We start from the raw sequence: 25949 nt of genomic DNA on the forward strand, positions 1-25949 counted from the left end.
GTTCCTAGTTGACTATGGAGCTGTAATAACCACTTCTAAAAAGTGTACCAATAAAATCGAAGACATCGAAGACAGACTGAACAATACACAGTCATAAGTATATGAAATTAAATGTAACTAAATGAAATTTTCTTTATTATTAAAATAGCATATATTACAAAAACAATACTTAATTCTAGAACACATTAAAACTATATATGGCGCAAACCCGACGCTACAAGTTGCGTTACAACTTACAACCTGTATAATAGGACCCTTGATTATAAGATGGTCTACCATTTTGTGGTCCAAACGGAAACGAATAGATAACTGGACATTGACACTTCATACCAATAAGGAGGGGCTTATTGGGGCTTGCTGCCCCCTAAAGTTTACTTATACTTCTTTCCTCACATGAGGATCTGCCATCTAGTAGCCTAAATCATCATTTAGCCTCCAGTCCCCACTGCTGATCACAGGCCTTTCTTCGTGTACGCCACTTGTCCCGGTCTTGGGCTAGTCTCATCCAGAAGTGTTTTCGAATGTACCCTAAATAGAAATTAATAACTTGTTATTGATTTTCACGCATAAGCAGAGGGCTCTTCTGCTGTCCCATACAGTTTACCCTTAGCCCCATCCAGTGAAGAGCAGTATATACATAGGAGCAGGGACCGGTCTGGTATCCCTTTCGAGAGTTTTGGAAGTGGTATATCGAAAGGCTTTGCTTACCAAAGCCAAAGCTGGAAATTTTTATATTTTTAAAACGGTAAAACCTTTTCATTAGGCTACCCTTATGGATATCAGATATTCGAAGAGAGAACTGTTTACCCGTATTATGAAGCGCCTACTTATGTAAGCGTTTACCCCTTAAAGGGGTCAATTACAACGCATATGCCATTTTCAACTTTTTTTCATAACAAAATAGGATCAATATTGCTAATTTACGTTTAAAGTGAAGGACTGGGTCTAGCGCGTTGACAGCACAGGTGCCATAATTTTTTTAATTACGAAGGGCACCTTTCTTTCTGAAAGGGAAACCCCTTCCTAGAGCTAAGCAAAATGAAGGTTAACCCAGTTCAAAGGGAACGACTAAGTCATTTAAAAGTTTTTTTCTGGGAAGGGGTGGACGGAACCCTGCATAGAAGCATGGATGATAGAAGTGACTCCAGTGATGGAAACGTCTTGGGAAAGTAAAATTCACGGGACGCCTTCATACTATTTGACAGTTGTCAACTATCATGACATGACTGTCCTAGGTTACGAATGTTTCATGAAGTCTTCAAGATGAGGCAAGAGATGGCGCTGCTCGGCACAGAATAGCTGGTGCGTCCGTTGAACCATGCGGAGCACTAGCAAGTACATGCCTGAAATATATAATATTTTTATATAATTATTAACAAGAACTGGCATCGCTACATTAAGGACCTGCTAAGGCTGAGGATACCTATTCGTAAGCATCACCCACGAGTTCCTCCCTCCCTCATCAATATTTACTAGTCGCTTTTCTGTGAGTCTATTCAACAGCTTCCTAGCCCTAGGCTGGCGGGCCTCGAAATTTAAGTAGCTATGAGGGGTATTTTGCGGTGAATATGTCGCAGCCATCTAGTTAAGTTAGCCAGTTCATTACTGCCTAGGCGAGATAGAAAATCACTCAACGTTTAACAACTTGGCGTATCGAAGGTTAGCTTTAAAACGACTGGTTCACTCAGCCAAATGATTTAAATGTAACATCAAATAAAATTTAAAAAATAAAATAACCAAAATAAGTAATAAATTTACAATAAAATACTAACCTAACTTAACCTAACCGAACATAGAACTCCTGTAGTTGAAGGCGTCCATAGGCTACGGTGACTGCTTACTTGATTATGCTAGTTTGCCACCGACGTGGTATAAAACAAAATCATCAATGTCAAAATTAACTAACTGACTACACGATGTTCAGCCATCTGGCTAAACGTTGCGATTAATTAATTGGCAGGTTGTTCTACAGCCACCCAATTAAATGGCTAGTTAATAAAAGGTTACACCTAGTTAATTTTACAATGGGGCTAACCCTGAAATTGACTTTAAGGAAAGAAGATGGGACTTACAAAACACGACACCCATGACCGTGACCGAGTGAGTAATGTGGTCAGTAAGCCAGGCGTAGAGGTAGAAGATGGTCACTAGCATGAGGGTGGTCACTGTGACTCCGTACACCAAGTATGCCCTCAGGTAGGCTGGGCTGCGCTGCAAGCATTGTATAAAGGTTGTTTAAAATAAGCATAAACTCATTTATAATACACGCTCATCTCATTAAGAGGCTGTCAATACCTAAAGCGCGCACACTGTCTATTTGTATCGGAGTAAATGAGATAGCACTTTCGCATGTTACTGGGCCTGGGCAAGGGAATTATAAGAAAAATATTTAAATAAAAAAAAGTGGATTATTAGTGTAATATTTTACTCAATAGCGGTTTAGATATAAATGTTTTGAAATTGTGATTTTAATTGCAGACCCATAAGTCAAAACAATAAAGACATAAAACCGTTTAATTGTGATTTTAAGACCAATCTTTGCAATTATTTTCTATCGAGCCGATTTCGTTCAATCGTGTATTGAGTACAACCACGGTATTTGAAATATAATTAATATGAACATATATTTTTCTTACTTGACTAAAACAAATAGTCTTTCTTAAAAAACTGTTTAAGTAACATCAATTTCAAGGACATTGGGTGTTGTCAGCCTCTTAATAATACAAAAAAATATTCTTATTCTACTTTTTCCTAATCAGAACTCGATACGAAATTCCTAATACGAACACCGAATATACCCTTAGGAGGATATGCGTGATCGTCAATAAAAAAAGAGAAAACTTCTAAATATTTTTTATCCTCCATATTTTTTTAGTATGTTATTGACTCAATTAAAAACTTAATAAAAACCCCTTTTTTTTCTAAATTTGCAACGCAAAAAAAATTTTTTTTTTTTCAAAAAAGCCAATCCTATAAACCTGGAATATATTATGCTGAAGCGATCAACATTAAAATCAAAGAAATTTGCTAAGATTTAGTCAGTGGAAACCGTTTTCTCCCGAAATGGACTTTCATAAAAAAATTACCGTTATTTCGTTAGATTCGAAAAGCTATCTTTCCCTCTTATACCGATCTTCACTATTTTTGTTGCAGCCAGTGGCACGGTCACATTCTCATCGCCTGTTACCATGCCTGTCACGTTCTAACAAGTATGTAAGTAAGTGCAAAAATCATTTAGGGAAAAAAAGTGCAAAATTGACAGGCATAGTGACAAGTGATCAAAATGCAACCATGCTGTCACCGCTGTATGTAGTAAGTATTAAAATCAAATACAGTCGGGTAATGACTTCAGCAACATTAACACGCTAGAATAGTCCGGGTCCAGGACGACGTGTCTGACACTTCTTTTTCCAAAGAAAGCATCACGTGATCACCCGTCATAGAAAACTTGTCGTACGCCTCGGCCCGGACGCGGACCATTCTAGCACAAGTCACCTCTTATTGTTGTGGCTTTAAAAAAATTAAATGTGTGACGGATTGAACGTTTAATCTCGGTAGTAGGCTTAGTAGTTAATGCGGCATGGAGAGAAACGAAATTTATCAAGGAAATTGACAGTAGCATCTTTGTCGTGGAGCAGTCGTAGTAACGTTGCACCACGCCGCAACGTGAGACGACGTCGTATCGTGGGTATGTGTGTTGGCCCTAACGCTGCTGCGGTCGTCATACAGGGTGAAATTTTAACTACCAGCCATACTCTGCTTAGTGACTGTTTAGGTCCTACTGAAAAATTGGTTAAAAATTTCACTCTGTATGAATTTCTGTATTTAAAATTCCTTTATTTCAATTTCAATTTTTTATTCATAAAATATTCATTTTACACGTTTATTGAATTTATTTGATCGTCTTTGGCGTTGTCACCTTCTTACATGTTTGTACCAAAATTGAACTCAATCGGTCGAGCTTTGTAGCACACACACACACACACACACACACACACGAGTGATCCTACAGGTTGTTTATTTAGTCACCTGCAATAATTTACGGGGTGAATATATAGGTCATACTGAGCAACTTTAACTATGGCACCAAGCCCGAAATCATGAAACAAAATTTACTCTCCCATAGAAAATGTCAAGGTCAGACACTACTATATATTCACCCCGTAAATTATTGCAGGTGAGTAAATAAAGACCCTGTATAAGGATGCCGCTTCTTTTCGAGGTACGGAACTAACTAACAAAGCCAGCTAACCTTATGTATCCCATAGCACAGAAGTAGCGAGAAGACGAACGAGCCAATGCAGAAGGCGTAGAGAATAACGCCGTAGCGGGTCAAAGGCAGGGCTTCGCGGTCCAGGGAGGCGTAGGCAATGTCCGGAGAAAGGATCTCAAATCCTAATTATAAATAAATAAACATTATATGGCAATTTTACGCAGATCCTAGCCCTAAACTTGTGCTATGAATACAACGTAACGATAAACATACATATGTAGACATTTACCATTTACGTTAGCGGATTTAGCAGTACCGCTACTTGACACTAGATGTCGCGAGTGTCGCGGCAAACGAAAAGTGTACAGCAATTTACAACCAATATTAAAAGCGGAAGGAGTTGAAAATAGAGTTCCGGTTATAATACTAGTTGAAGATTGTTGAGCATTAGACTTTTCGTTTGTCGTGACACTCGCTACATTTAGTGTCAATAGCGGTACGGGCGTAGACAAGATGTCTATCGTTCACGCTCCGTAACGTAGCGTAGCTATTTCTCTCTATCACTCTTTCAGATTAGTGCGACAGAGACAACTGCGTTTCGTTCGCTACGGAACATTATTGGCATCTTGTCTACTCACCCTGATAAATCCTCTAATTGACGCTAGATGTCGACTCGGAAAATAAGTAGTATTTTGGTTACAAGCATGTCAAGGAGATTAGCTGTCTACTAATATGACTGGACTGGGGACTGTCCATTTTTTTGTTACTGGGCGTCAGCTCATCGTCCTGTGTACCAAGACCCCAAATGAAGCCGTGAGACCTAGGTTAAGATGTACTAACACTAGTATTGTAAGTCTGTATATAACTAACAATCTATGGGCAAATTGGCCTGAAATAAAGAAAAATAAATTAATATGTACCTATGACATTAAATAACACACCTTCTTGGAACATGGCGTCAGACATTTCTCTCGGGGGACCTTCGATTACGTCCCTAGGCTCCAACAATATGCGCGCTAGCGTGAGGGTCACTATGCCGAACATTGACAGCACCTAGACATAACGATGACCTTTTGACAAAAGTTTAGGATTGACCGCTGACTGGAACCCATTTTTCGAACGGTATTTGACTAATATTATAAGTTCACAAACTGTCCAATCGTACGGGTTTCCATGACGATCAATATCCAATACCGTTCGAGAAATGGACTCCAGCAGACGACTAGTAGGGAAGTATAGTTTCTAGGGCCCAATTCCACGATATTCCAATCAGGGGCCCATTTCTCGAACGGTATTTATTTATTTATTGTTCGGAGAATCAACAGCTATAAATTGCACAATAGTTATATATATAAATAACAAAGAGCCAATTATAGGTTCCCACCGGTAGCAACAGGTTAACAGATAATTGGTGGTTAGCACTAGATTTTTCTTTTTTTTCACAACGTGTTACCACTAATATTTTTAAATATTAATACTTATTATATTATATACTGAACAAAGAAACCAATACTTATTAGTAAAATTAATACGTTAATCGATACAATAATATGCCAACACATACGACTCGCTCACTCAAGTAATTTGTCTGTTAGAATCCGTCTTATAGTTGTGATGTTGCTATTAAAAACGTCTATATCCCGCTCCTTCGTTAGTTCATTTAGACTTTTACCAGCTCGTAGTAGAAAGCTATTCTTTCTGTAATTACGCGATGAAAAAGGAATTGAGAGGGGAATTAAGGAGGGGAGGGGAATTGGGGGGGTATTCGTTTAATATTATTAATGTGTTGCCATGGTAACCCTTACGATTTGACAGATCGTGGACTAATAATATTAGTCTAATACCGTTCGAGAAATGGGCCCCAGAGTATATATAGACTAATATTATTAGTAAATTCATTGGGACTGTTTATAAAAAGCGATCTCTTCCAGACAACCTTTAGGTAGCAAGAAATGTAGAAATGTAAGCTAAATATGGAGACTATTAAATTCAAACACACATACTACATACTACTTATTACTTGGTTACATTTATATTGAAGAGTAGTAAGTAATTTTTTTTATTACTTCAAGAATTTACTTAAATATGTAGTGATACCTACACAGTTGACGACTCCGTGGAAAAAACAAACCGCCTCTATTGGAATGCAACCCATGGATTTTGGTTGATATAGCGCATTGCTGTAAATAAAAAAATACCGAATATATTTCACAGCGAGGCCTTCCTATCTGAAAAACATGACAGGGCTACTTATATCTCCAAATATAGAGATTGTAACTGAGTTCAGACTGTACCTCAACAAAAACACTGAAATAAACAGATTAAATTTATTTTTTTATATCACTTTTCTCATGTGTCCCCTATTTTCAAAAATAAACATATTGTCTCTTGCAAGAATTGGCTTTAATCATTATTAGTTAAAATTTTGTTACTTTTAACATGGTAAAAATGAAACAAGATCCTTAATAAATGTGCCAGATCCGGCAGAAATAAAAATTGGGTGACCCAGTGGACGAACCCTTATTTTCATACAAAAGTGGGGGAAACTTTGTCCCCTGGATCACTGCTCTTAAACAAGTTATAAATATAAAATATCAAAGCTGATGGTCCCGGGTTCACTGGTAAGGGTATTTATTCGTGTGATGAACATGGATATTTGTTCCTGAGTCATGGGTGTTTTCTATGTATTTAAGTATTTATAAATATTTATATATTATATATATCGTTGTCTAAGTACCCTCAACACAAGCCTTATTGAGCTTACTGTGGGACTTAGTCAATTTGTGTAATAATGTCCTATAATATTTATTTAATTTATTTATTTATTTTTTAAATCATGATAAAAAAATATTACATTACGTAGCTTGTTTATCTGTTTTTATGTAATAAGAGAAAAATGATTACATACAATCCGATTTTTAGTCAAAGTAGGTCAAATTTTGCTGCCATTTTCTCTAGTCAAATAGCCCTCTGAAGAAGTGTAATAGACTTAAAATCCTAGTGCTTGATTTGGAATACTGTCTCTTATCAATGTGTTTCGTAGATCGTTCTGATAACACGCAGTTACCGGCGCACTATTAACGTAAATATTTATTTACAGTTAAATTAAGTTGATTTAGTTCGTATCTTAAATAAATAAATATTATAGGGACATTCTTACACAAATTTTCTAAGCCCCACGGTTAGCCAAGAAGGCTTGTGTTGTGGGTACTCAAACAACGATATATATAATATGCAAATACTTAAATACATAGAAAATATCCATGACTCAGGAACAAAACATCTGTGCTCGTCACGCAAATAAATGCCCTTACCTCACTACCCACTAGGCCAGACCGATCGTCTATTGTAATATTACTTGTATTACTAGAAACGGCTAAGTATTTTAATTTTTCATTGATTAATGTGTAAACTTATCTACTTACTATTTTAGATGTTGCTTGAATTCACAATCTATTATTTTTATTGACATAGAAACACAGAGGGCTTACCTTTTTTGCAGCATTTTTTTGCAATACTTAAAAGAATACTTCAATTCAGCTAAAATATAATTTCATAAAGACAATTTTCAGCACGTTTCCTACTAATATATAATAAAGTAATAAATTAAATAAAATTCGTAGTAGAATTAAAATTAGTTCGCAGTGTTAACGTACTCGCAATGATTCGAATGTAATGTATCCTTTAGAGTGTGAATGTTGTTTTGAAGAAACATGACGGACTGGTTACTGGTTAGGTAATAAATTACCTCATTATTTAATAAACAAGGATTGTTTTGTGCTATCAATAGGCCCATTGTATTTATTTAGTTGCTAATACAACTATTAATCGAGATAATGATTTCTTCTTGCGGATGATACGATTAACTTTGCACAAAAAAGATTGATACCAAAATCAGAAAGTGTAAACAGGCAGTACTGTTTTTTTTTATCGGATAATGACTTACGTTTGAGAAGGTGTTGAACGTAAATAAGAGTGAAAAAAGTGGATTCACCCAATTACATCAGATATACCTCTAAGAACTAATTACTTTTTCATAAATGGTCATAATTAACTTACATCAGAGGCTAATTTGAAAAGGGGCGAAGTAATAATTAAGTGTATTTTTTATCTTTATTTATGTTGAATCTCCGAATGTTGTTTAAAATAATTATGTATAACATATTTTTAAATGTGACATCCTTAGGTTACTTAGGATATCTATCAGTCTTTTGTCAAATGTTATTTTAAATTTCATTTTGAATGTTACGCATGATTTAGGCTAAGTTTATTTTATTGTATACAATTTTGCATGATACTTGTACTTGTATCTTTAAATAGCAAATAAAGAAACAAACAAACAAATAAAACAAACCTCTTTTTAGTAAACTGTTTTTACTTACATAAGTACATTGTTCATTACATCGTTTGTCACGGAAAAAATACTTACAAATAAGAAATGACCTACTCAGTACTTAAGTACAAATGCAATCCACTTTAAATATGATTTACCTCCATAAAAAAAAACATTTTAAGATAGTTGGCTATCTAGGGTAGGTAAATATTCGTTACAAATATAGAGCATAGTCTGTTCATTCAATATGTTATTCTGATTTCTTGATAATAGTACAATGTAAGTCTTTCGCACGAACCACAAGATGCATCCATATATCACTGAAAAGAGAAAATGAGAAATAATTACTATGTTATTAGAAATCACATAGATTCTAAATTCTAACCTATTATTAGATAGCGTTTTCTTCAACATTTCTCGGTTCCACTCACATTCTAATCCGGTGGTGGGCAAAGTTTTTTCATGGGGGGCCAAAAAATTAAAAAAAATCCGAGGAGGGCCGGAACTGCAGTATAAATACATTTTGATTTAAAACCGTTATCTCTCGAGCTATATACTAATTATTTCGAAGGACCGGCGCGGCGGCGGGCCGGATGAAAGCCTTGCGCGGGCCGGAGCTGGCCCGCGGGCCGTACTTTGCCCACCACTGTTCTAATCTAAACCTACGTTTTCTATTACTCCTCTGGCACACAGTATGCTAAAAATTCTTTCTTTAGGCGCACTTGTAATTTGTATGATGAATCTCATAACGATATAGATAATTTTGTTCATAGTTTGTCCGTGTTCAAGAACAAAGTTGGCAAATTTTGTTTTCTAGAAATTGATAAATTGGTTCCAGTCATATTTTTCATAGTTTTTAGGGTTCCGTAGCCAAATGGCATAAAACGGAACCCTTATAGTTTCGCCATGTCCGTCTGTCTGTCTGTCTGTCTGTCTGTCTGTCTGTCTGTCTGTCCGCGGCTTTGCTCCGTGGTCGTTAGTGCTAGAAAGCTGAAATTTGGCATGGATATATAAATCAATAAAGCCGACAAAGTCGTATAATAAAATCTAAAAATTTAATTTTTTTTAGGGTACCTCCCCTACACGTAAAGTGGGGGTGAATTTTTTTTTTCGCTTCAACCCTAGAGTGTGGGATATCGTTGGAAAGGTCTTTCAAAACTAATAGGGGTTTTCAAGAAACATTTTTTGATAAAGTGAATATATTCGGAGATAATCGCTCCGAAAGAAAAAAAAATGTGTCCCCCCCCTCTAACTTTTGAACCATAGGTCCAAAAAATATGAAAAAAATCGTGGAAGTAGAGCTTAAGAAAGACATTAAATGAAAACTATAGCGGACATGATCAGTTGAGCTGTTTTTGAGATATCGCAAAAAGTTTTCCCTTCATAGTAAAAAGACTTACTTTAATTAGGTACTGATTATGCAAATTTGCCTATTTGTTTAACTCGGGTGAAAGGTACCGTTTTATCCCTTGGTTAACAATTTACTATATTTTAAGCTCCAGTTTAGCTTATTGTGACGGAAGAGTAACTACGGAACCCTACACTGAGCGTGGCCCGACATGCTCTTGGCCGGTTATTTTTTTATGTTTTGGTACTGTACTAAACTTGCGTGTAGTACACAACTAAATCGGTAATTTATAATTGCGTAATTTACATTTCTATGTAATAGTTTTCTTAGTAACGTAGGAAGCTTTAGGCCTATTTTTAGTTCATTTATTTAAAACATATTTGTAAAAGGCTTTGATTTCTAAAAAATAATAATAATAATCTTTACTAATCGTCTGCCTGTCTGTCTTCTTTATACTACTAAAAACTACGTCGCTGGCAAACAAGCATACGGCCCGCCTGATGGTAAGCAATCTCCGTATCCAGAGTTACATGCACGTTGCCAACCCTAAAGTATCTGTAAAATCAGCTGGCTGGATTGCCTCTTACTTTTTCGTTCTAAAACTGATATTACTCATACTGCCAATACAATGAAACTCTGTTAAAGAATTTAAATAATAAATAAGAATTTCATGAGTGAAGTAAGCCATTTTTAACTTATATATATTATTTTGTTCACATGAATGTTTTTGTGTATTCCATTTGGTACCCGCCTTATGGAATCAATGTTAATACAATTTAACAAAAGAAATCACAAATAATTTATTTGAACACTTTACTTACATTATTTTGAATAAAAAAGATCCAACGCGGGATCAGTAAAATTAGAACAATTACCAATTTTTCCAGGCGGGGAAATAGAGAATGTTTTTCCATTTGTTTCGACCTAGTTACTCATGGGACGGGGACACAGAGGAGTATACCACTTTTCTGCACTAGAGCAGAAACGTATCACTTTCTGAGCACTTTATAGATCAACTATAACCCACTTTCAGAGCATGAGATATGAAAAAGTTTTTATTTATATGAATCTAATATTACTTACCACATATAACAAAAGCCAGGGCTATAACGCTATTTATAAGGTAACAATTTTGTCCAGGCCTTCTTGATGCTACCGTGATAAAGGCTGTGGCGATGATAGTAGCAAAGATCATTATTGTTTCCACGATCAAGCCAAAAAACAGATACGCGAACACCAGTTTAGGCTTATTCTGAAACAATTTTTTGCATTACATCATATACCAACATGTAATCCTTTAGGGCGTCCGCTAGATGGCGCGGGTTCATGGAGCTGGTGAGCTGGTCAACGAATAAATAGTATGAGCAATGGCACCCGAGCGTCTAGTAAAAAAGATATTTGAAAAAATCAAATAAATATTAAAGGACATCATTACCCGAATTGACTCACGTCTGCCGAATGACGATTGAGTTGTGGGGCAAAGACACTACAGGTGCCCGCAGCCCGAAAAGTTGAATCGGAGATCTGGCTGACGGCTGTGGCGGGATGAACTGGACTCCTTCTAGAAGGAGTGGCCAGACACAGCACTAGATAGAGATCAGTGAAGAGACTGGGGGAGGCCTTGGCCCAGCAGTGGGACACGACAGGCTCCATATAATATAATTAGTACTTACTAAACGAATTCCTTGGAGCAATAATATTGAAAATACTCCAGTAATAAACGTCAGAAAACAGGCAACAGTGTAAATGGGAAATATAACTATCCATGTCGGCAAGAATTGGGAGAAGTTGTTCTGAATGAAGCTAATTGCTACTCTGGTCACGATCAATGCCTCTGTGGAGATGCAGGCCAAGGCAGAGAGGCCGACGATGACCTGAAAGTTGAAAATTTACAAATGAAATTAATATCTTAAGTGTTTGCAGGGAAACGTACAGATATATTAACGAAACCGGTTATAGAAAATCTGTTTCAGGTAGGGTTGCCATCTCTAAAATTTGGAAACCAGGACAAGACGCGTGAAAACCCCGTATTTTAGAGTCCAGAACCCGGACATGTAAACAGGATTTTTTCAACAGGTGCGTGTGTCGCGGGCGGCCTAAGACTTTAAATTTTTAAACCCGGACTACAAATGAATCCACCCCCCCGGACGCTCCCCGGATGCCCTTTAAAGTATGACAAATCCGGGGAAACCCGGACAGATGGCGACCCTATACTCTGTATCTTTAGGTATTTAAATAAACAAACAGTTTGTAAATTTTCGGGTAGTTATAACATTTATTGGTTAACCAACCAAATACACAACCGCCTGGATCTGTCACTGAACGACCTGATTTTAAAACTACATTATTTGATGATGTAATGTTTTCAATTTTCATCTACCCTCGACTGGCTTAAGGAGCCATTTGAGGGTAGATTTTGTTTAAGTACCTTTTTTTAAATACCTAAAGATACAGAGTATAGTTTCAGGCAACGAAGGCCTCGCCAATAAATAACATGAACTAACATACATAATATGTATAAATAAATTAGCTTAAATTTTAACACGCTATGCGCCTACTATGTAGACTCTAGGTGAGTCCCTCCTTTTCTTATATTTAACCCCTTTCCAGGCATAGTACTATTTATCGAGCACCACTCGACCACATACGTATCAATTTAAGGTTCAAATTAGATTGGTATTTGGGAAATGTAACTTATCTCCAAATGAATCACCAAAACGTAACTATTTGGAATATATTTGTATTTTTTGGTACTACTACCTAGATTGGTACAATCTGCATCAATAGTAGCATATGACAGAAGATTAAGAATCGTTTATGAACTACGAAAGCACCCATGAGGCTGACATGTTCACCCAGTGTCCTAAGCCTCAATAAAATAGATTAAAAAAAGAACTGTGTCAATAAAATGTTGAAAACTGACTTGATGCGATTGGTTGGCCTGTAGGGCTAAGATGGTCGGCTGTTTATCATTTGTCGCCATGCCTGTCACGTTCTAACAAGTAAGTAAGCGCGAAAGTGACGGGCATAGTGACAAGTGATAAAAATGGAACCATGCAGCCACCGCTGATTGCAGAATTGGGCACTTCAGCCATGACATTGTTACTTAATCAAGTTGATTGTAATCCCAGTTTTTGGTGACTAAACCATATCTTCTTCTTATTAGCAAAAGCTTTCTCTACTTTTTAACTTTCTAGAAAGAGTGGCGGCGTTCTTGGTACCGGTCCAATCCTTAATATCTTCCTTTATCTCTTTTACCTTCTATTATATTTCTCAATAGTAAAGTAAGCTGTTTTTCGTCTTTATATTGTTAGCACTACTTCCATTTTCTTTATCTACCCAAGATATTTTTAACATTCTTCCATAAATCCATATTTCAAAACTATACGATAGCTATTTCAACTTCTGTGATTTTCTTGAGTTAAATTACCTATACTTACGCTCCCATTTGTATAATTCATGGGATCAATTGAACAAATTCTTATCTGCCGATTATATTGGGAATCCCTTCAACACTCGATACGAATTATCACTGCACGCGGTCAAGGGGCGTGAGCAGTTTGATAAAACGTCAGGCAAGAATGTTATAATATTGAAGTTATTGATTTATCTTAAAAACCTATTTTCCTGCACGATAACACCATGGGATTAACCATATGTGCATATTTTTAAAGTTTAAATAGTATTTTTAAAGTTTTGCTTCATTTTGCCACCTTTAGGCCACTTACAACTAGGTTAGCCACTGACTCCGAGTTAACCGTTAACCCAGGGTTAATTTGTACTGGTAACTCCGGGTTTAACCGATTAATCCCGAGTTAGCGAAAGGCTTAAGGATTGGTAATTAAATTTATGACAGCCGTATTGTTATCCAAAAAAGCGCTACGATTTTTTTAAATCCGTTTTCTGAATCTATTGCACCTTAACGCAACATTTTAAACAAAAATATAGGTACGTACCACATTAATTATGGCAAAAATATAACATGTCTTCTCTACTCGCATGTAACAGCATTTCTCGCGACGGGAGCGATTCCTGGAAATATAAAATTATGTATAATAGCATAACTTAGGTATACTTAGTCAAGTCATAGGTTCTGTCACAAAGGTTTTGAATGATAAAAAAGCTATAGGTACAGATCCCTTATTATTCATCATATATATATGTTGAAAGCTTATTTAATGATGAATTACTTACAATATAATTTAACGTAATTTGCTGTCTCAGTTTTGCATAACTCCAAGTAACATTCGGAAAATTGTTATAAAAAAATATGCGACCTGTTCAAGGTGATTTTAATCTCTATTTATTGATATTTCATGTTAACATGGTTGAATCTTACATAAAACAAAAGCTGAATCTTTTATCTTTCTTAAAACATACAATTCATGTGTATTGGTATTGCCAAAATTGCAGCTGTACGTATTTTACCCAACCTGCTCGTTTGACACCAGTCAAAAATTTGGGTATCACTAAAAAATAGCCTAAGTTTGAAGGGTTTTAGCTGAAGTTCAAACTTGTCGGAAAACTAAATGCTGGTGATCAAACAACGTTCTAGTAAAGTAGGTTCACACAAATAAATAATAATATCTATTTTATTAATGTGACACTGATTTTTACTAACCTTTTATAAAGTATATTTAGCCGAGTATTCCAAAGTAAACATAAAGACGAACTCTAAATTTTACATTAATTATATTACGTTTTGATCAGTATAAAACAAGCTTTCAAATCATGCCAAACATTTATTACTAAAAGCTTTGTATTACATTTTATCAGTCAAAACCTTTGTGACAGAACTTATGACCTAACTAAACATATATACATACATACATACATACCTACTTGCACAGGAAACATGTTTAACTCAGGAGTAGATTAAAACAAAAAATATTACTTTGCTAATCCGCGAAAAGATAACGTGCTAGTCAATCAGTACTAAGTTGCTAACCCATCAGGAGTAGAAAAAAAAGTTTACTTATTCACGTTTCATGCTTTATAAATATAACCACAGAGTGGTTTGTTGGCAGACGAAGCTCCTATAATATGTAAGTCTATATGTTACTTATATTATTATCTATTTAACCCCTTACCGCATGATATCCTTAGTTATTCGTATTCAGCGTGGCAATGCAGTTGGCCCAATTTGGCACGTTCGGGCCAGGTAGGGAACAGTTCGGGGCTTAAGAGGTAATTTTTGATGGGGCTAGTTTGTTATTATTAGTCTGTCTATGTCTATATTACATTATTATTTAAATTTCGATTGGCGTTTTCTAGCAACAATTGTCACCTTGGCTAGGCTTTTAATTAAAGGGGACTAGAATCACTTCATTTAAAAAAATGTTATGGATACACAACTGCAAAATTTCATACCCATCGGTAAAATCGTGTGTAGGTAGCTTAACTTATACACGTGTAAGTAGGTGAGTAATAATAAATTATTTAGTTTTCCTTCCAATAGTCCAGTAGATTAGGTACAGTTTAAACACTACACTCTGTATAATTAAAAAAATATACAGGTGAACTCGACGTCTTTACCTCTTTAGAGTTAGTTAGTGCTATACATATTTTGAAACTGCTATAGTTCTAAGTTGTTCAGTGCAATATTATACATAAATGGATAGGTATACACAATAATAGTACAAAATCAACATATCAATTATATTATATTTCTAATTTGAACCTTGTTTCGTAGTTTATTGGAATGCATTTCGTACATTGGGCCTTACGGAGTTATAGGGGTGATTTTCGAACTTGTAACAAACTTCCAATAAACAAAATTCTGTGTGTCTCATTAACATACAATTAATATAATAAACTTACCTTGCGTCCATCTCTGCCGTTCAAAAACACTTTATAACCTCGATTCTGAGACATCAGGACATCACATTACTGCTGTCCTAAGTTGAAATCCATATAATCATATTACCGCTATACTTAGCAGAAACCCGAAAAGGTATACTTTAAAACTAATCACAGGGTTCAGGCGAAATTAAACCTTATGTAAATATTACAAACACATATTGACTTTCATATATTTTTCACTAGCTACTCGATATTTTTGAGATATGTAATACTTGATTAAATTGTTTAGTAAACATGACCATTTGCAGTGCTGGTCTGTTATCGTATGACCCTCCAACGCTAGTAACTGCTATACAGTGTGTGTATGTGTATGTATGTGTGTAATACACTCGTGTTTGGTAGCACGTTCATAAATAGGGATATAAATACACAATACTTTACTGTTCCTTAAAAATCCTTGCTGCTATCATAAGTTATTGCATAGTAACACTTTCGGGTGCAACACTTCCAAGCTGAAATGGAATTGGGCGGGACATCCAGGCAGTGATGGCAGGTGGACCAAAATGTTGACGGATTGGTGACCGCGTTCGGATGAAAGAAGCTTCTGGTGTCCGTTGGCTCGTTGGGTGGATGACATTCGAAAAATCGCGGGACACTTTTGGATGCGACTAGCCCGGGACCGGGATAAGTGGCGTACATGAAGAGAGGCATATGCTCAGCAGTGAGCGACTGGAGGCTAAAATGATGATGATGAACACTTACGGGTAATAAAAAAAATACAATTTTCATTGTTTCGATTTCTTTATTTCGTAATAATTGTTAATTGTCCTATTCTATATATAATAGCCATCTCGTAGGCATCGAGAAAAGACGGATACTCCACAATTCTAAACGTGGTAAGTAGATTTACTTATTACTTACTCACTTTTTTGTAGTGATAGGATATTTGGCCAAATTACTTCTCAAATTTATGTTTAACCCCCGACGCCAGTGTTATATGTTTGACGCCAATGTTTGTCTGTGGGATCGTTGCTCTCAAATGGATGGACCGATTTCGATGTGCCTTTTTACGTGAAATTGAGTTTTCTTGCGGTGGTTCTTTTCTTAGCCATGTTTAATAAAAATGGATTCAGCCGCTTCAAGAGTATCAGTTCTTTTTCAAGATGATGTATGGCATTTTTGGCATAATGCGTAGGGTGTTCTTTATTTTATTTTATTGAATAGTTATTTAAATAAATCCTTTCGCCTTTGGGTCATACACATTTCATGTATGCTTAACTCGTTCGCGTCTTTTCTGTAGACAGTGCACAGTAATGAGAATTAAAAGCTATATCACACAACAAAACAGCTAACTCTTACGCTGCACCCCGAGTCGTTAATTTTTATTTTCGACTACCGGCCTGGCCTAGTGGGTATTGGGTATATAGTGATCCTGCTTATGAAGCCGATGGTCCTGGGTTCGAATCCCGGTGAGGGCATTTAGTTGCGTGATGAGCACAGATATTTGTTCCTGAATTATGGATGTTTTCTATGTATTTAAGTATTTGTATATCATATATATCGTTGTCTGATTACCCACAACACAAGCCTTTTTGGCTTACCGAGGGACTTGGCAATTTTTTGTAAGAATGGAAGCGTGCTGGGCCCATAAGCTATTGGGGTTGGAGTGGAATTCTACCAGGATTGAATAGAGTAAAACATTATTTTGTCGCAGACAGCAAAACGATACGTGTATTCATTTGTTTGTAAACTGACAAAATAAAGAACCACAGACAAAACAAAATAGCTTCCAGCTAAGGAACATTGGGTTTAAAACCTGTTTGGTTTATATGACACAGAACAGAACAGACTGACACTATAATATTGATTTATTTATTTAATTATTTTATTTTATCATCCACATAAAAGACCTTTTCGTGAAATGTGTGTGACCCATTTACAAAATGGCGTGGAGTGGGGTGTTTTCAAAAGTCATCCGCATTGAGCAATCTGGTGTGTCCCGTGACGGGGGCGCGTTCGGAAAGCACCGCGTACGTCTGGTACACGAGCAGCAGCATCACCGAATATATCACTGTAGGAAAAAACAGATGTTGATTACAAAGTTTCCGTGATATTCAAGATATGTGAATATATTTGCTTTTGATGGATTTGCTCGTTATAGAGAGAAACATACACAGTGGTTTTGATATATCTAACCATACATAAGCCTTTAAAGGGATCCCTTAAAATACGGTTCATACTGATCAACTACTGGAATTGCGAAAAAGCTGTTATTTACTAGTATTTTGCGTGTCCGGAGTTTTTTTATCTGATAAGGCCCCTACAAGCGCACTGTGATTCCGCTCCCATACAAGGGCGGCCATAAATACCTATACCGCGAAATAGAGGTTTTTATCTATTATAAACATTAAAATACCACGATAGTAATATGAATTGATATATTTATGCCATTTTTATGAATATAGGGAGCGTGCATGAACTGTAGGAGGCAGCACAAGAGCCGTCACATTTTTGGCGCGAGGCGTAAATGTGATGTTTATTGTTCCGATGTAGCCCACAAGATGGCAGCACTTACTATGCACAAGAAAACGCGTGACGTGTAAATGTACATGTTTATGGTTCTGATTCAGGCCACAAGATGGCAGACCCTCCAACGCGCACGCGCGGTCCCTATATCACCCATACGTCTGTTTTGGTGCGATGGTAGCTGAGTGGATATGACGTCCGACTTTCAATCCGGAGGTCGTGGGTTCAAATCCTGGCTCGTACCAATGAGTTTTTCGGAACTTATGTACGAAATGTCATTTGATATTTACCACTAGCTTTTCGGTGAAGGAAAACATCGTGAGGAAACCTGTACACATCTGCGAAGAAATTCAAAGGTGTATGTGAAGTCCCCAATCCGCATTGGGCTAGCGTGGGGACTATAGCCCGAGCCCTCTTGCACATGAGAGGAGGCCTGTGCCCAGCAGTGGGACGTATATAGGCTGAATTATTATTTTATACGTCTGTTTTATGCCTAGAAATGTTGTTAGAGACACTGTTTTTTTTTAACATTTTGCACTGTGACTTTCATCAATTTCATTTATATTAAACATCAAATAAAACAAAAAATAAAATAAGAGACAGTATAATTTGTAATAAAAGTATAAATGTAAACTTATAAATAATAAAGCAAATAACAGTAAAGCAGAAAATTACTTATTTAAAGATAACAAATTTAATACAGATTTTGTTAATACAGTCATTTTTTTAGGTAATTTTCCAAGACTTAAAATTAGGGGATCTGAATGAAGAAGAAGCCTGTTAATCAAATCTGTATTGGTCAAAACGCTATTCATCTTTCGTGTATGGTCTATGGTGTATGGTGTTACCTCAGCCGTTTCATTTAAAAACTGAACTGGCCTACAGTAACGAGTTGAGGAAGGACGAGGATTTTTCCACAAAACCACAGGGTTTTCCTCATTTTCAGACGTAAAAATAAGTTGAAGTGGTACGAGGTAACAAACAAGCTACTATCTTTAAGGTTTGGATCAGAAAAACATTGCTTATATTCGCTATGTTCAGTACTGCCATCGAAATCCCATTTGCCTATTAAAGATATTCTATCTAGAGATTGGCATGGCACTCTAGCTAAAACATCTTTTTGAGACTCAAGAATCCGAGTGGCAGTGTGGTCTAACAAACTTTGAAGTTCGACTTCGGCGGATGATTCGGTAACAGTTATAATAGGAGGATAACACTGTTTTTAGGGTTCCGTAGCCAAATGGCATAAAACGGAACCCTTATAGTTTCGCTATGTCCGTCTGTCTGTCTGTCTGTCTGTCTGTTTGTCTGTCTGTCCGAGGCTTTGCTCCGTGGTCGTTAGTGCTAGAAAGCTGAAATTTGGCATGGATATATAAATCAATAAAGCCGACAAAGTCGTGCAATAAAATCTAAAAATTTAATTTTTTTAGGGTACCTCCCCTACACGTAAAGTGGGGGTGAATTTATTTTTTCGCTTCAACCCTAGAGTGTGGGGTATCGTTGGAAAGGTCTTTCAAAACTAATAGGGGTTTTCAAGAAACATTTTTTGATAAAGTGAATATATTCGGAGATAATCGCTCCGAAAGAAAAAAAAAATGTGTCCCCCCCCTCTAACTTTTGAACCATAGGTCCAAAAAATATGAAAAAAATCGTGAAAGTAGAGCTTAAGAAAGACATTAAATGAAAACTATAGCGGACATGATCAGTTTAGCTGTTTTTGATTTATCGCAAAAAGTTTCCCCTTCATAGTAAAAAGACTTACTTTAATTAGGTACTGATTATGCAAATGTGCCTATTTGTTTAACTCGGGTGAAAGGTACCATTTACTACACTTTAAGCTCCAGTTTAGCTTATTGTGACGGAAGAGTAACTACGGAACCCTACACTGAGCGTGGCCCGACATGCTCTTGGCCGGTATTTTTTAGCTTTAACAATACTTTGGTCGGAAGGCATACAATCTCTTGATATCTCACTATCTATAAAATTCTTAATGAATAAATATTGGTGCCTAGTCAACTTAGCTTCTGCAAATCAAAAAACATCGGATTCGTCGATTTTTGTAGAGCTTGAATTGCCATCAGCGGAAGTATTGAGCAACGTATTAACAGCAGACGTATCTAAGTTGAATAGTTCAGCAAGTCTTCTCCTTTTAGTACGTTTACTACAGTCATTAAAATCTTTTTTCGGACGGCCACGCGAACAAGAAGGGAACAAATCGACGTTATCTTTCTGTTGCAAAATACGCGGCTCAATACTTCGATTTACATCAATATACTCCATTACAGCAAGCCAGTCTGCATATTTTTCTATTAATTTAGACTGACTACAATAAGTCTTTTTCCAATAACATGAAAATCGTTTGCATAAATTGCAAATTCTGTCGCTTAAAATCTTCATGTCTTAGAAAGAGGTGACATTTCAGTCAAAGTACCCAGAACATGTTGAGATTTTTCTTTTTCCGTGCCTTGTTTGGAGTGCCATATATCAAAAATAGCATGCCTTGAAATAGCACATCTCATAATAGTACCTAAAACAAATACATAAATATGTTAGAAAAAAAATCTCATTATTCTTGGCTAACTCCACTTAATCCTTGATATCCATGTAACTAGAAAAGACGACAACAGACGACAATGAAACTTACAGCCCTTATTAAGGACAGTTTGAGCTTTAAAATGAAGTATGCCTCTAGCTCGGCACAGGCCGGCATCAAAGTATAACTCAAATTGATTTCGTAGTTAAGAATATTTTTTACAAAACGATAAGCCTTTCGTAGAAAATTTGTATAAAATTCAAACACACATATATATATATACATGAAATAGATTAGAAAATGAAGTACATACCTTCTTCTTGGATTTACATGTTTTCACCACGTGTTAATAAACAAATAGTAATAATAATACACGATAACAATGTGAATAAGTTACGGCGTCAGAAGTGCACTGCTAATGAGGGTTTAGATGTTATCACTTTCGTTGCACAATTTCAAATGATAAGTGCAATGTATTATTGTGATATTTATAGTTTTTGACAGATTGTCTATTAGTGAATAATTTTACTTACCTTTTAGACCGGGATACGCTCATGACTTTTTTCGATTAATGGCCTACGACGGAATCACAGTGAAGCGTGTACACTTGCCTTAGGGTCTGTTTACATATTGATTTCCGTGTTACAGCAACGCTATTAGGTATAATTACTTTTTACTAAAAAAAAAACTATGCCATTCACTTTCCTTAAATGTACTTAGCCATACCCCGAAGTTAACGGAAATTCAAAAAAATCGAGAAATTAGTGTTTTTCCGGATTTATTAATGGGTACCTTACCACCTAGAAACATATATACATACCCCAAACTGCAAGGGGAATCATTGCGTATAATACAATGTACAGATGACCCCACGCCAACCAGATGAAAACCACATTTCCTATTGCGCCCAGGGTTACTGAGATCATCCCATAAATGAGATACGCCATTATATAGCGTTTTTTGTTCTGAAATAACAACAATAAATAAATAAATCTAAAGCCGGTAAAGGAAGACTCACGCTAGTCCGGGCCGGGGCCGGGCCAGAGCTTCCGGCGCTTCGTTTTCTATGGAAAGCACCACGTGATCACCGATCAGCCGTCATAGAAAATGACGTGTCGGACACCTCGACACGGGCACGGGCCGGTCTAGCATAAGTCATCCTTAATATGCAGTCAACCAATTTGATTCCTATACCACTACAGAACTGTCGTTTTAACTACTAGATACATGACTTCATCATCATCATCCCGTCCTAGCCGGTTTCGGCCTCGGCGATTAATTTTGTACTGGCTAGTGAGAGCGACGATCATGAGCTCTCAGGTGGCTGACGTAGCCTATTTTCGCAGTAAATGTACGGCTACACTCACCGCAAGCACCCGCAAGTCAGCACCCCTCCAACAAAATTGTTGCTTATGACGCAGGTGGTCGGGCTTTTAACTCGTCACGCTTCGCGTCGAGTTCCACTCGCCTCTGCTCTTCAAAGGCTTGCACTTTTGTACTCACTGCATGCCTCCACTTCGGCCGATCTCGTGCCGAAGTCTCCCAGTGCGATGGTTCAATGTCACATCTCCGCATGTGACGCTTCGGCCCAGCTTTGTAGCGCAACAGTTGGCCGCCCTGTTTCCGCTTACCACTTTGCAACTTTGAGTAGAAGATGCGCTTAGCAACTCTGTCATTAGAGATACGGGAAACATGCCCACATCATCGCAGTTGTCGCCGCATTAAATAATACATACATCACTAAATAAGCACTGTGGTAGAAGATAAACAAATTGATTCAATATGGCATGGTTCTAAAGTGGTACAGTAATCAAATTGGTTGACCATACGTGTCGGAGGCATCTCATCTCCATCATACAAAACGAGAAAGCAAAGAGTCCTTTTATTGACCGAAGCGTTAGCGAAGGCCTGGTCTACGTTTTAACTCGGGCATGCTTTGGTATGTCCGGGCTGTTCTCCTCTCCAGGTCGCAATTCTCAACCGATTTTCGTGAAATTTTGTGAGCAGATTCAGTGGATAGATTTTTCTGTGCCGTTTTTTTATGTTTAAAGAGGACTTGTCATTAGGGTCTTTGCCGCTTAAGACCATTGTGAGTAGGACACCCAAAATATTTTTTGTTTTTGCATTTTTTTAAGCTTATTTTATTATCAATCTTATCGTGAGGTCTACTCAGTGTACAGCTCACAGAGCTACTAGTTTGAGCCAATTATGATCTTTTATTAAAGAGAACTTCCTCAATAATGCAAAGACGGAGCAACAGATTTTGTTCAAACTAATTTCCTTTACAGTATTTTAAAAGCAACATTTAGTATAATTCTCAAAAGGGAGCACTCTGAAGTTATAGGGAGCGTGCATGAACTGTAGGAGGCAGCACAGGAGCTGTCAGATTTTTGGCGCGAAGCGTAAATGTGATGTTTATTGTTCCGATGTAGCCCACAAGATGGCAGAATCTACTATGCACAAGAAAACACTTGACGTGGAAATGTGCCTGTTTATGGTTCCGATTCAGACCACAAGATGGCAGACCCTCCAACGCGCACGGTCCCTATATCATTTTTTCGCTTTCCGCGACAGTATTTTTGAAAATAATTGTCAACTTGATCATAAAACCTGATTAGAAAGAAACCTAACACTAAATACTTTTACTCAAATTATCTCGCATTTTTTTACAACAATGAATCTCTTACCTGTCGTAAACCGTGGCAGAGTGCAATGGCGAAGGTAAGTGCTATAGCTGAGCCAACGCAGCAAGCCACGCTTAAACCTATATACTTCCAGTCTACCACCACCTCGCTGAGGACCATGGGGTTACACCACAGGAACAGGATGAAGATCAGGGATCCCAGGCTGGCGAGTGAACCCAAAGTGCATATAACCTGAAATTATCAGAATAAAGATAAAGTCGTAGTTAGAACGTGGTAAATCTATTGAAGCTTACATCTACTGTATTTTTTATTATTTAATGTCCAAAGAAGGTTATACATTTAATTTAGATGTTATATTCCAATATGTAAGTAAATACAATTCAACAATAAGCAATAAAGTAACTAAATTAAATATTTTTTAATTAATCCCTTAAGTCTTATTATTTTGTGATTACAACGTAACATTTGATAATAAATTTAATCGATGTAGTTTTTATTCGCGTCTATAAATACTCGTAAAAGGGTAGTGTTAATGGACAGATTGGTTATCTTGTTTTTTAATTAACTTGTTTTAAAGATTTCAGCCTTAATGTATGCATTGTAGGTTAAATATCTTATAATTTAGGTAAATAACATTTTCGTAATAACCATTATCATTGAAACTAAGCACAATAAAAAAAAAAACAAACACAACCAAAGTTTTGTGAAGCTTCACCCGGTGCTGCTGAGGAAGACCATGAAATGATGGCATGTTAGTGCATTCGTTTTTTTAAAGATTTTATACTTACAATATTAACAATCGAAAATATGAAGCATCCTTTTTCAATCGGCATCCGGCAGCACATCGTGGACGAGCAGCAATAACGAGGCCGTCTGAAAATAACATACAAATACAAGTCGTACATTTAAACTATACGAAATCGTTGAATTAATAGGTGTTTTTACAAATAAAAACTTGTTTTTTTTTTATTGTCTTTTCCTTAGACTCCTAGACTAATTGGACAATACAAATCACACGACTGTTCAAGAACTACTTGTGCTTTTAGATTCAAGTAGTCAGTCAACATCATTCGTCAGAAGCGCTGGTGGCCTAGCGGTAAGAGCGTGCCACTTGCAATCCGAAAGTCGTGGGTTCAAACCCCGGCTCGTACCAATGAGTTTTTCGGAACTAATGTACGAAATATCATTTGATATTTACCGGTCGCTTTTCGGCGAAGGAAAACATCGTGAGGAAACCGGACTAATCCCAACAAGGCCTAGTTTACCCTCTGGGTTGGAAGGTCTGATGGCAGTCGGTTTTGTAAAAACTAGTGTCTGTCAAATCTTGGGATTAGTTGTCAAGCGGACCCCAGGCTCCCAAGAGCCGTGGCAAAATGCCGGGACGAGAAAGAAGAGTCAATATCATTCGTTTGCCTTTATCCCATTCACTTGGGGTCGCCTCAGCATGTCTTTTTCTTCCATACGCCATACTTGTTCGTTTCATATTATCTATCTCTCACACATTCCCCACCTTTCTAATCTCACACCACACACACTTCTCAACGCTCTCATTTCCACTGCATTCACTTGACTATAATGCCCCTTCTGTCATACCCAACTTCAGTCAGTATAATAAGAAAATATGTATTATAAAAATAATATAAACTTACTTTGACTCCATCTTTATAAATCGAAATGCTACACGTCCGCTGATACGAATATGTATATTTAAATAAAATAATTGAATTCAACTGCGACCTTCTGCCTCATTAAACACAACGGCCGTAACAGCAAAAAAACATTTTTGAATTTGGAATTTGTTGCTTGAGAACACGGTAAACAATTAAACAAATTTTCAAATGTTTGTTACGATGGTTATGCGTAGTGTGGCAGTATTATTGTGTCTCACTCTGACTTCAATGTTTTGGCAACCACCGCCAAATTATGACATCACTAACGTCTATAAATAAAAAACGTTGTCGAAAATATAGAATGCAAAACTAGCACGTTGCATGTTAGTTTTTTTATACTACATCGGTGGTAAACAAGCATACGACCGCCTGATGGTAAGCACTCTTTTTTTTATGGTAGAGGAGGCAAACGAGCAGACGGATCACCTGATGGTAAGCGATTACCTCCGCCCATGGACGGCTGCAACTCCAGAGGTGCTCCATGAATTTGCCGAGCCTATCACTCCGCACCCTCGTTGAGCTCTGGTAATCTTACTTACCGACTGGAACACTAAGAGTAGGGTCTAGTGTTATTTGGCTGCGGATTTTTGTAAGGTGCTGGAGGTACTTCCCCAGCTCGGATCTGCTCTAGATCTGGAATGACATCCACTGTGCTGTGCCCTACCACACAAACCGAGATGACATTCACAGTGCTCGTGTCTTTTGGACCTAGTTTAAGGACACACCAGAGTCCATGTTAGTAAACTAGTACAATTTAAAAAGTGGTGCTTGTAATGGTGACGTCCGGATGTCAACAGCAGCAGCAATACTGTTGCGGCGTTGTGGTTGTCTTCGCTGTATCTGAGAATTTCCTTGAAATAAGTAGCTAACGGAATTATC

General features: G+C 36.9%; 3 protein-coding genes across 3 annotated transcripts; all 3 read right to left on the minus strand.

Annotated features, from left to right (window-relative positions):
• Positions 1-118: 118 nt before the first annotated feature.
• On the minus strand, positions 119-8191 carry LOC133525414 (uncharacterized). Its single transcript, XM_061861658.1, has 6 exons — positions 7705-8191; positions 6315-6393; positions 5155-5266; positions 4253-4395; positions 2073-2211; positions 119-1343 (listed from the first exon to the last, which is right to left on the minus strand). Exons 1-6 carry the CDS (start codon positions 7716-7718, stop codon positions 1237-1239), a joined length of 594 nt encoding a protein of 197 aa, XP_061717642.1. The 5' UTR covers positions 7719-8191; the 3' UTR covers positions 119-1236.
• Positions 8192-8570: 379 nt separating this feature from the next.
• On the minus strand, positions 8571-15507 carry LOC133525437 (uncharacterized). The gene is made up of 5 exons (XM_061861691.1): positions 14985-15507; positions 13851-13926; positions 11568-11768; positions 10978-11146; positions 8571-8866 (listed from the first exon to the last, which is right to left on the minus strand). The coding sequence occupies exons 1-5, from the start codon at positions 14987-14989 to the stop codon at positions 8724-8726; spliced, it is 594 nt and encodes a 197-aa protein (XP_061717675.1). The 5' UTR covers positions 14990-15507; the 3' UTR covers positions 8571-8723.
• Positions 15508-16917: 1410 nt separating this feature from the next.
• LOC133525440 (uncharacterized) lies at positions 16918-25428 on the minus strand. Its single transcript, XM_061861695.1, has 5 exons — positions 25050-25428; positions 24189-24273; positions 23443-23631; positions 21576-21720; positions 16918-17767 (listed from the first exon to the last, which is right to left on the minus strand). The coding sequence occupies exons 1-5, from the start codon at positions 25058-25060 to the stop codon at positions 17661-17663; spliced, it is 537 nt and encodes a 178-aa protein (XP_061717679.1). The 5' UTR covers positions 25061-25428; the 3' UTR covers positions 16918-17660.
• Between the last annotated feature and the right edge of the window lie 521 nt (positions 25429-25949).

Source organism: Cydia pomonella, chromosome 15 (genome assembly GCF_033807575.1).
Source record: "Cydia pomonella isolate Wapato2018A chromosome 15, ilCydPomo1, whole genome shotgun sequence".
NCBI lineage: Eukaryota > Metazoa > Arthropoda > Insecta > Lepidoptera > Tortricidae > Cydia > Cydia pomonella.

Bases quoted from the DNA above. Each gene is read 5' to 3' on its own strand.
- LOC133525414 (XM_061861658.1), bottom strand. The intron at 4,396-5,154 runs GTGTGTTATTTA...ATTTATAATTAG, and splicing joins TGACGCCATGTTCCAAGAAG to GATTTGAGATCCTTTCTCCG. The intron at 2,212-4,252 runs GTTAGCTGGCTT...CAATGCTTGCAG, and splicing joins TGTGCTATGGGATACATAAG to CGCAGCCCAGCCTACCTGAG.
- LOC133525437 (XM_061861691.1), bottom strand. The intron at 11,769-13,850 runs GTACGTACCTAT...TTCAACTTTCAG, and splicing joins TTTTTGCCATAATTAATGTG to GTCATCGTCGGCCTCTCTGC. The intron at 8,867-10,977 runs GTAAGTAATATT...TTCTCTTTTCAG, and splicing joins CCTGGCTTTTGTTATATGTG to TGATATATGGATGCATCTTG.
- LOC133525440 (XM_061861695.1), bottom strand. The intron at 23,632-24,188 runs GTAAGTATAAAA...TGATAATTTCAG, and splicing joins TATTTTCGATTGTTAATATT to GTTATATGCACTTTGGGTTC. The intron at 17,768-21,575 runs GTATGTATATAT...TTTTTCCTACAG, and splicing joins GATTCCCCTTGCAGTTTGGG to TGATATATTCGGTGATGCTG.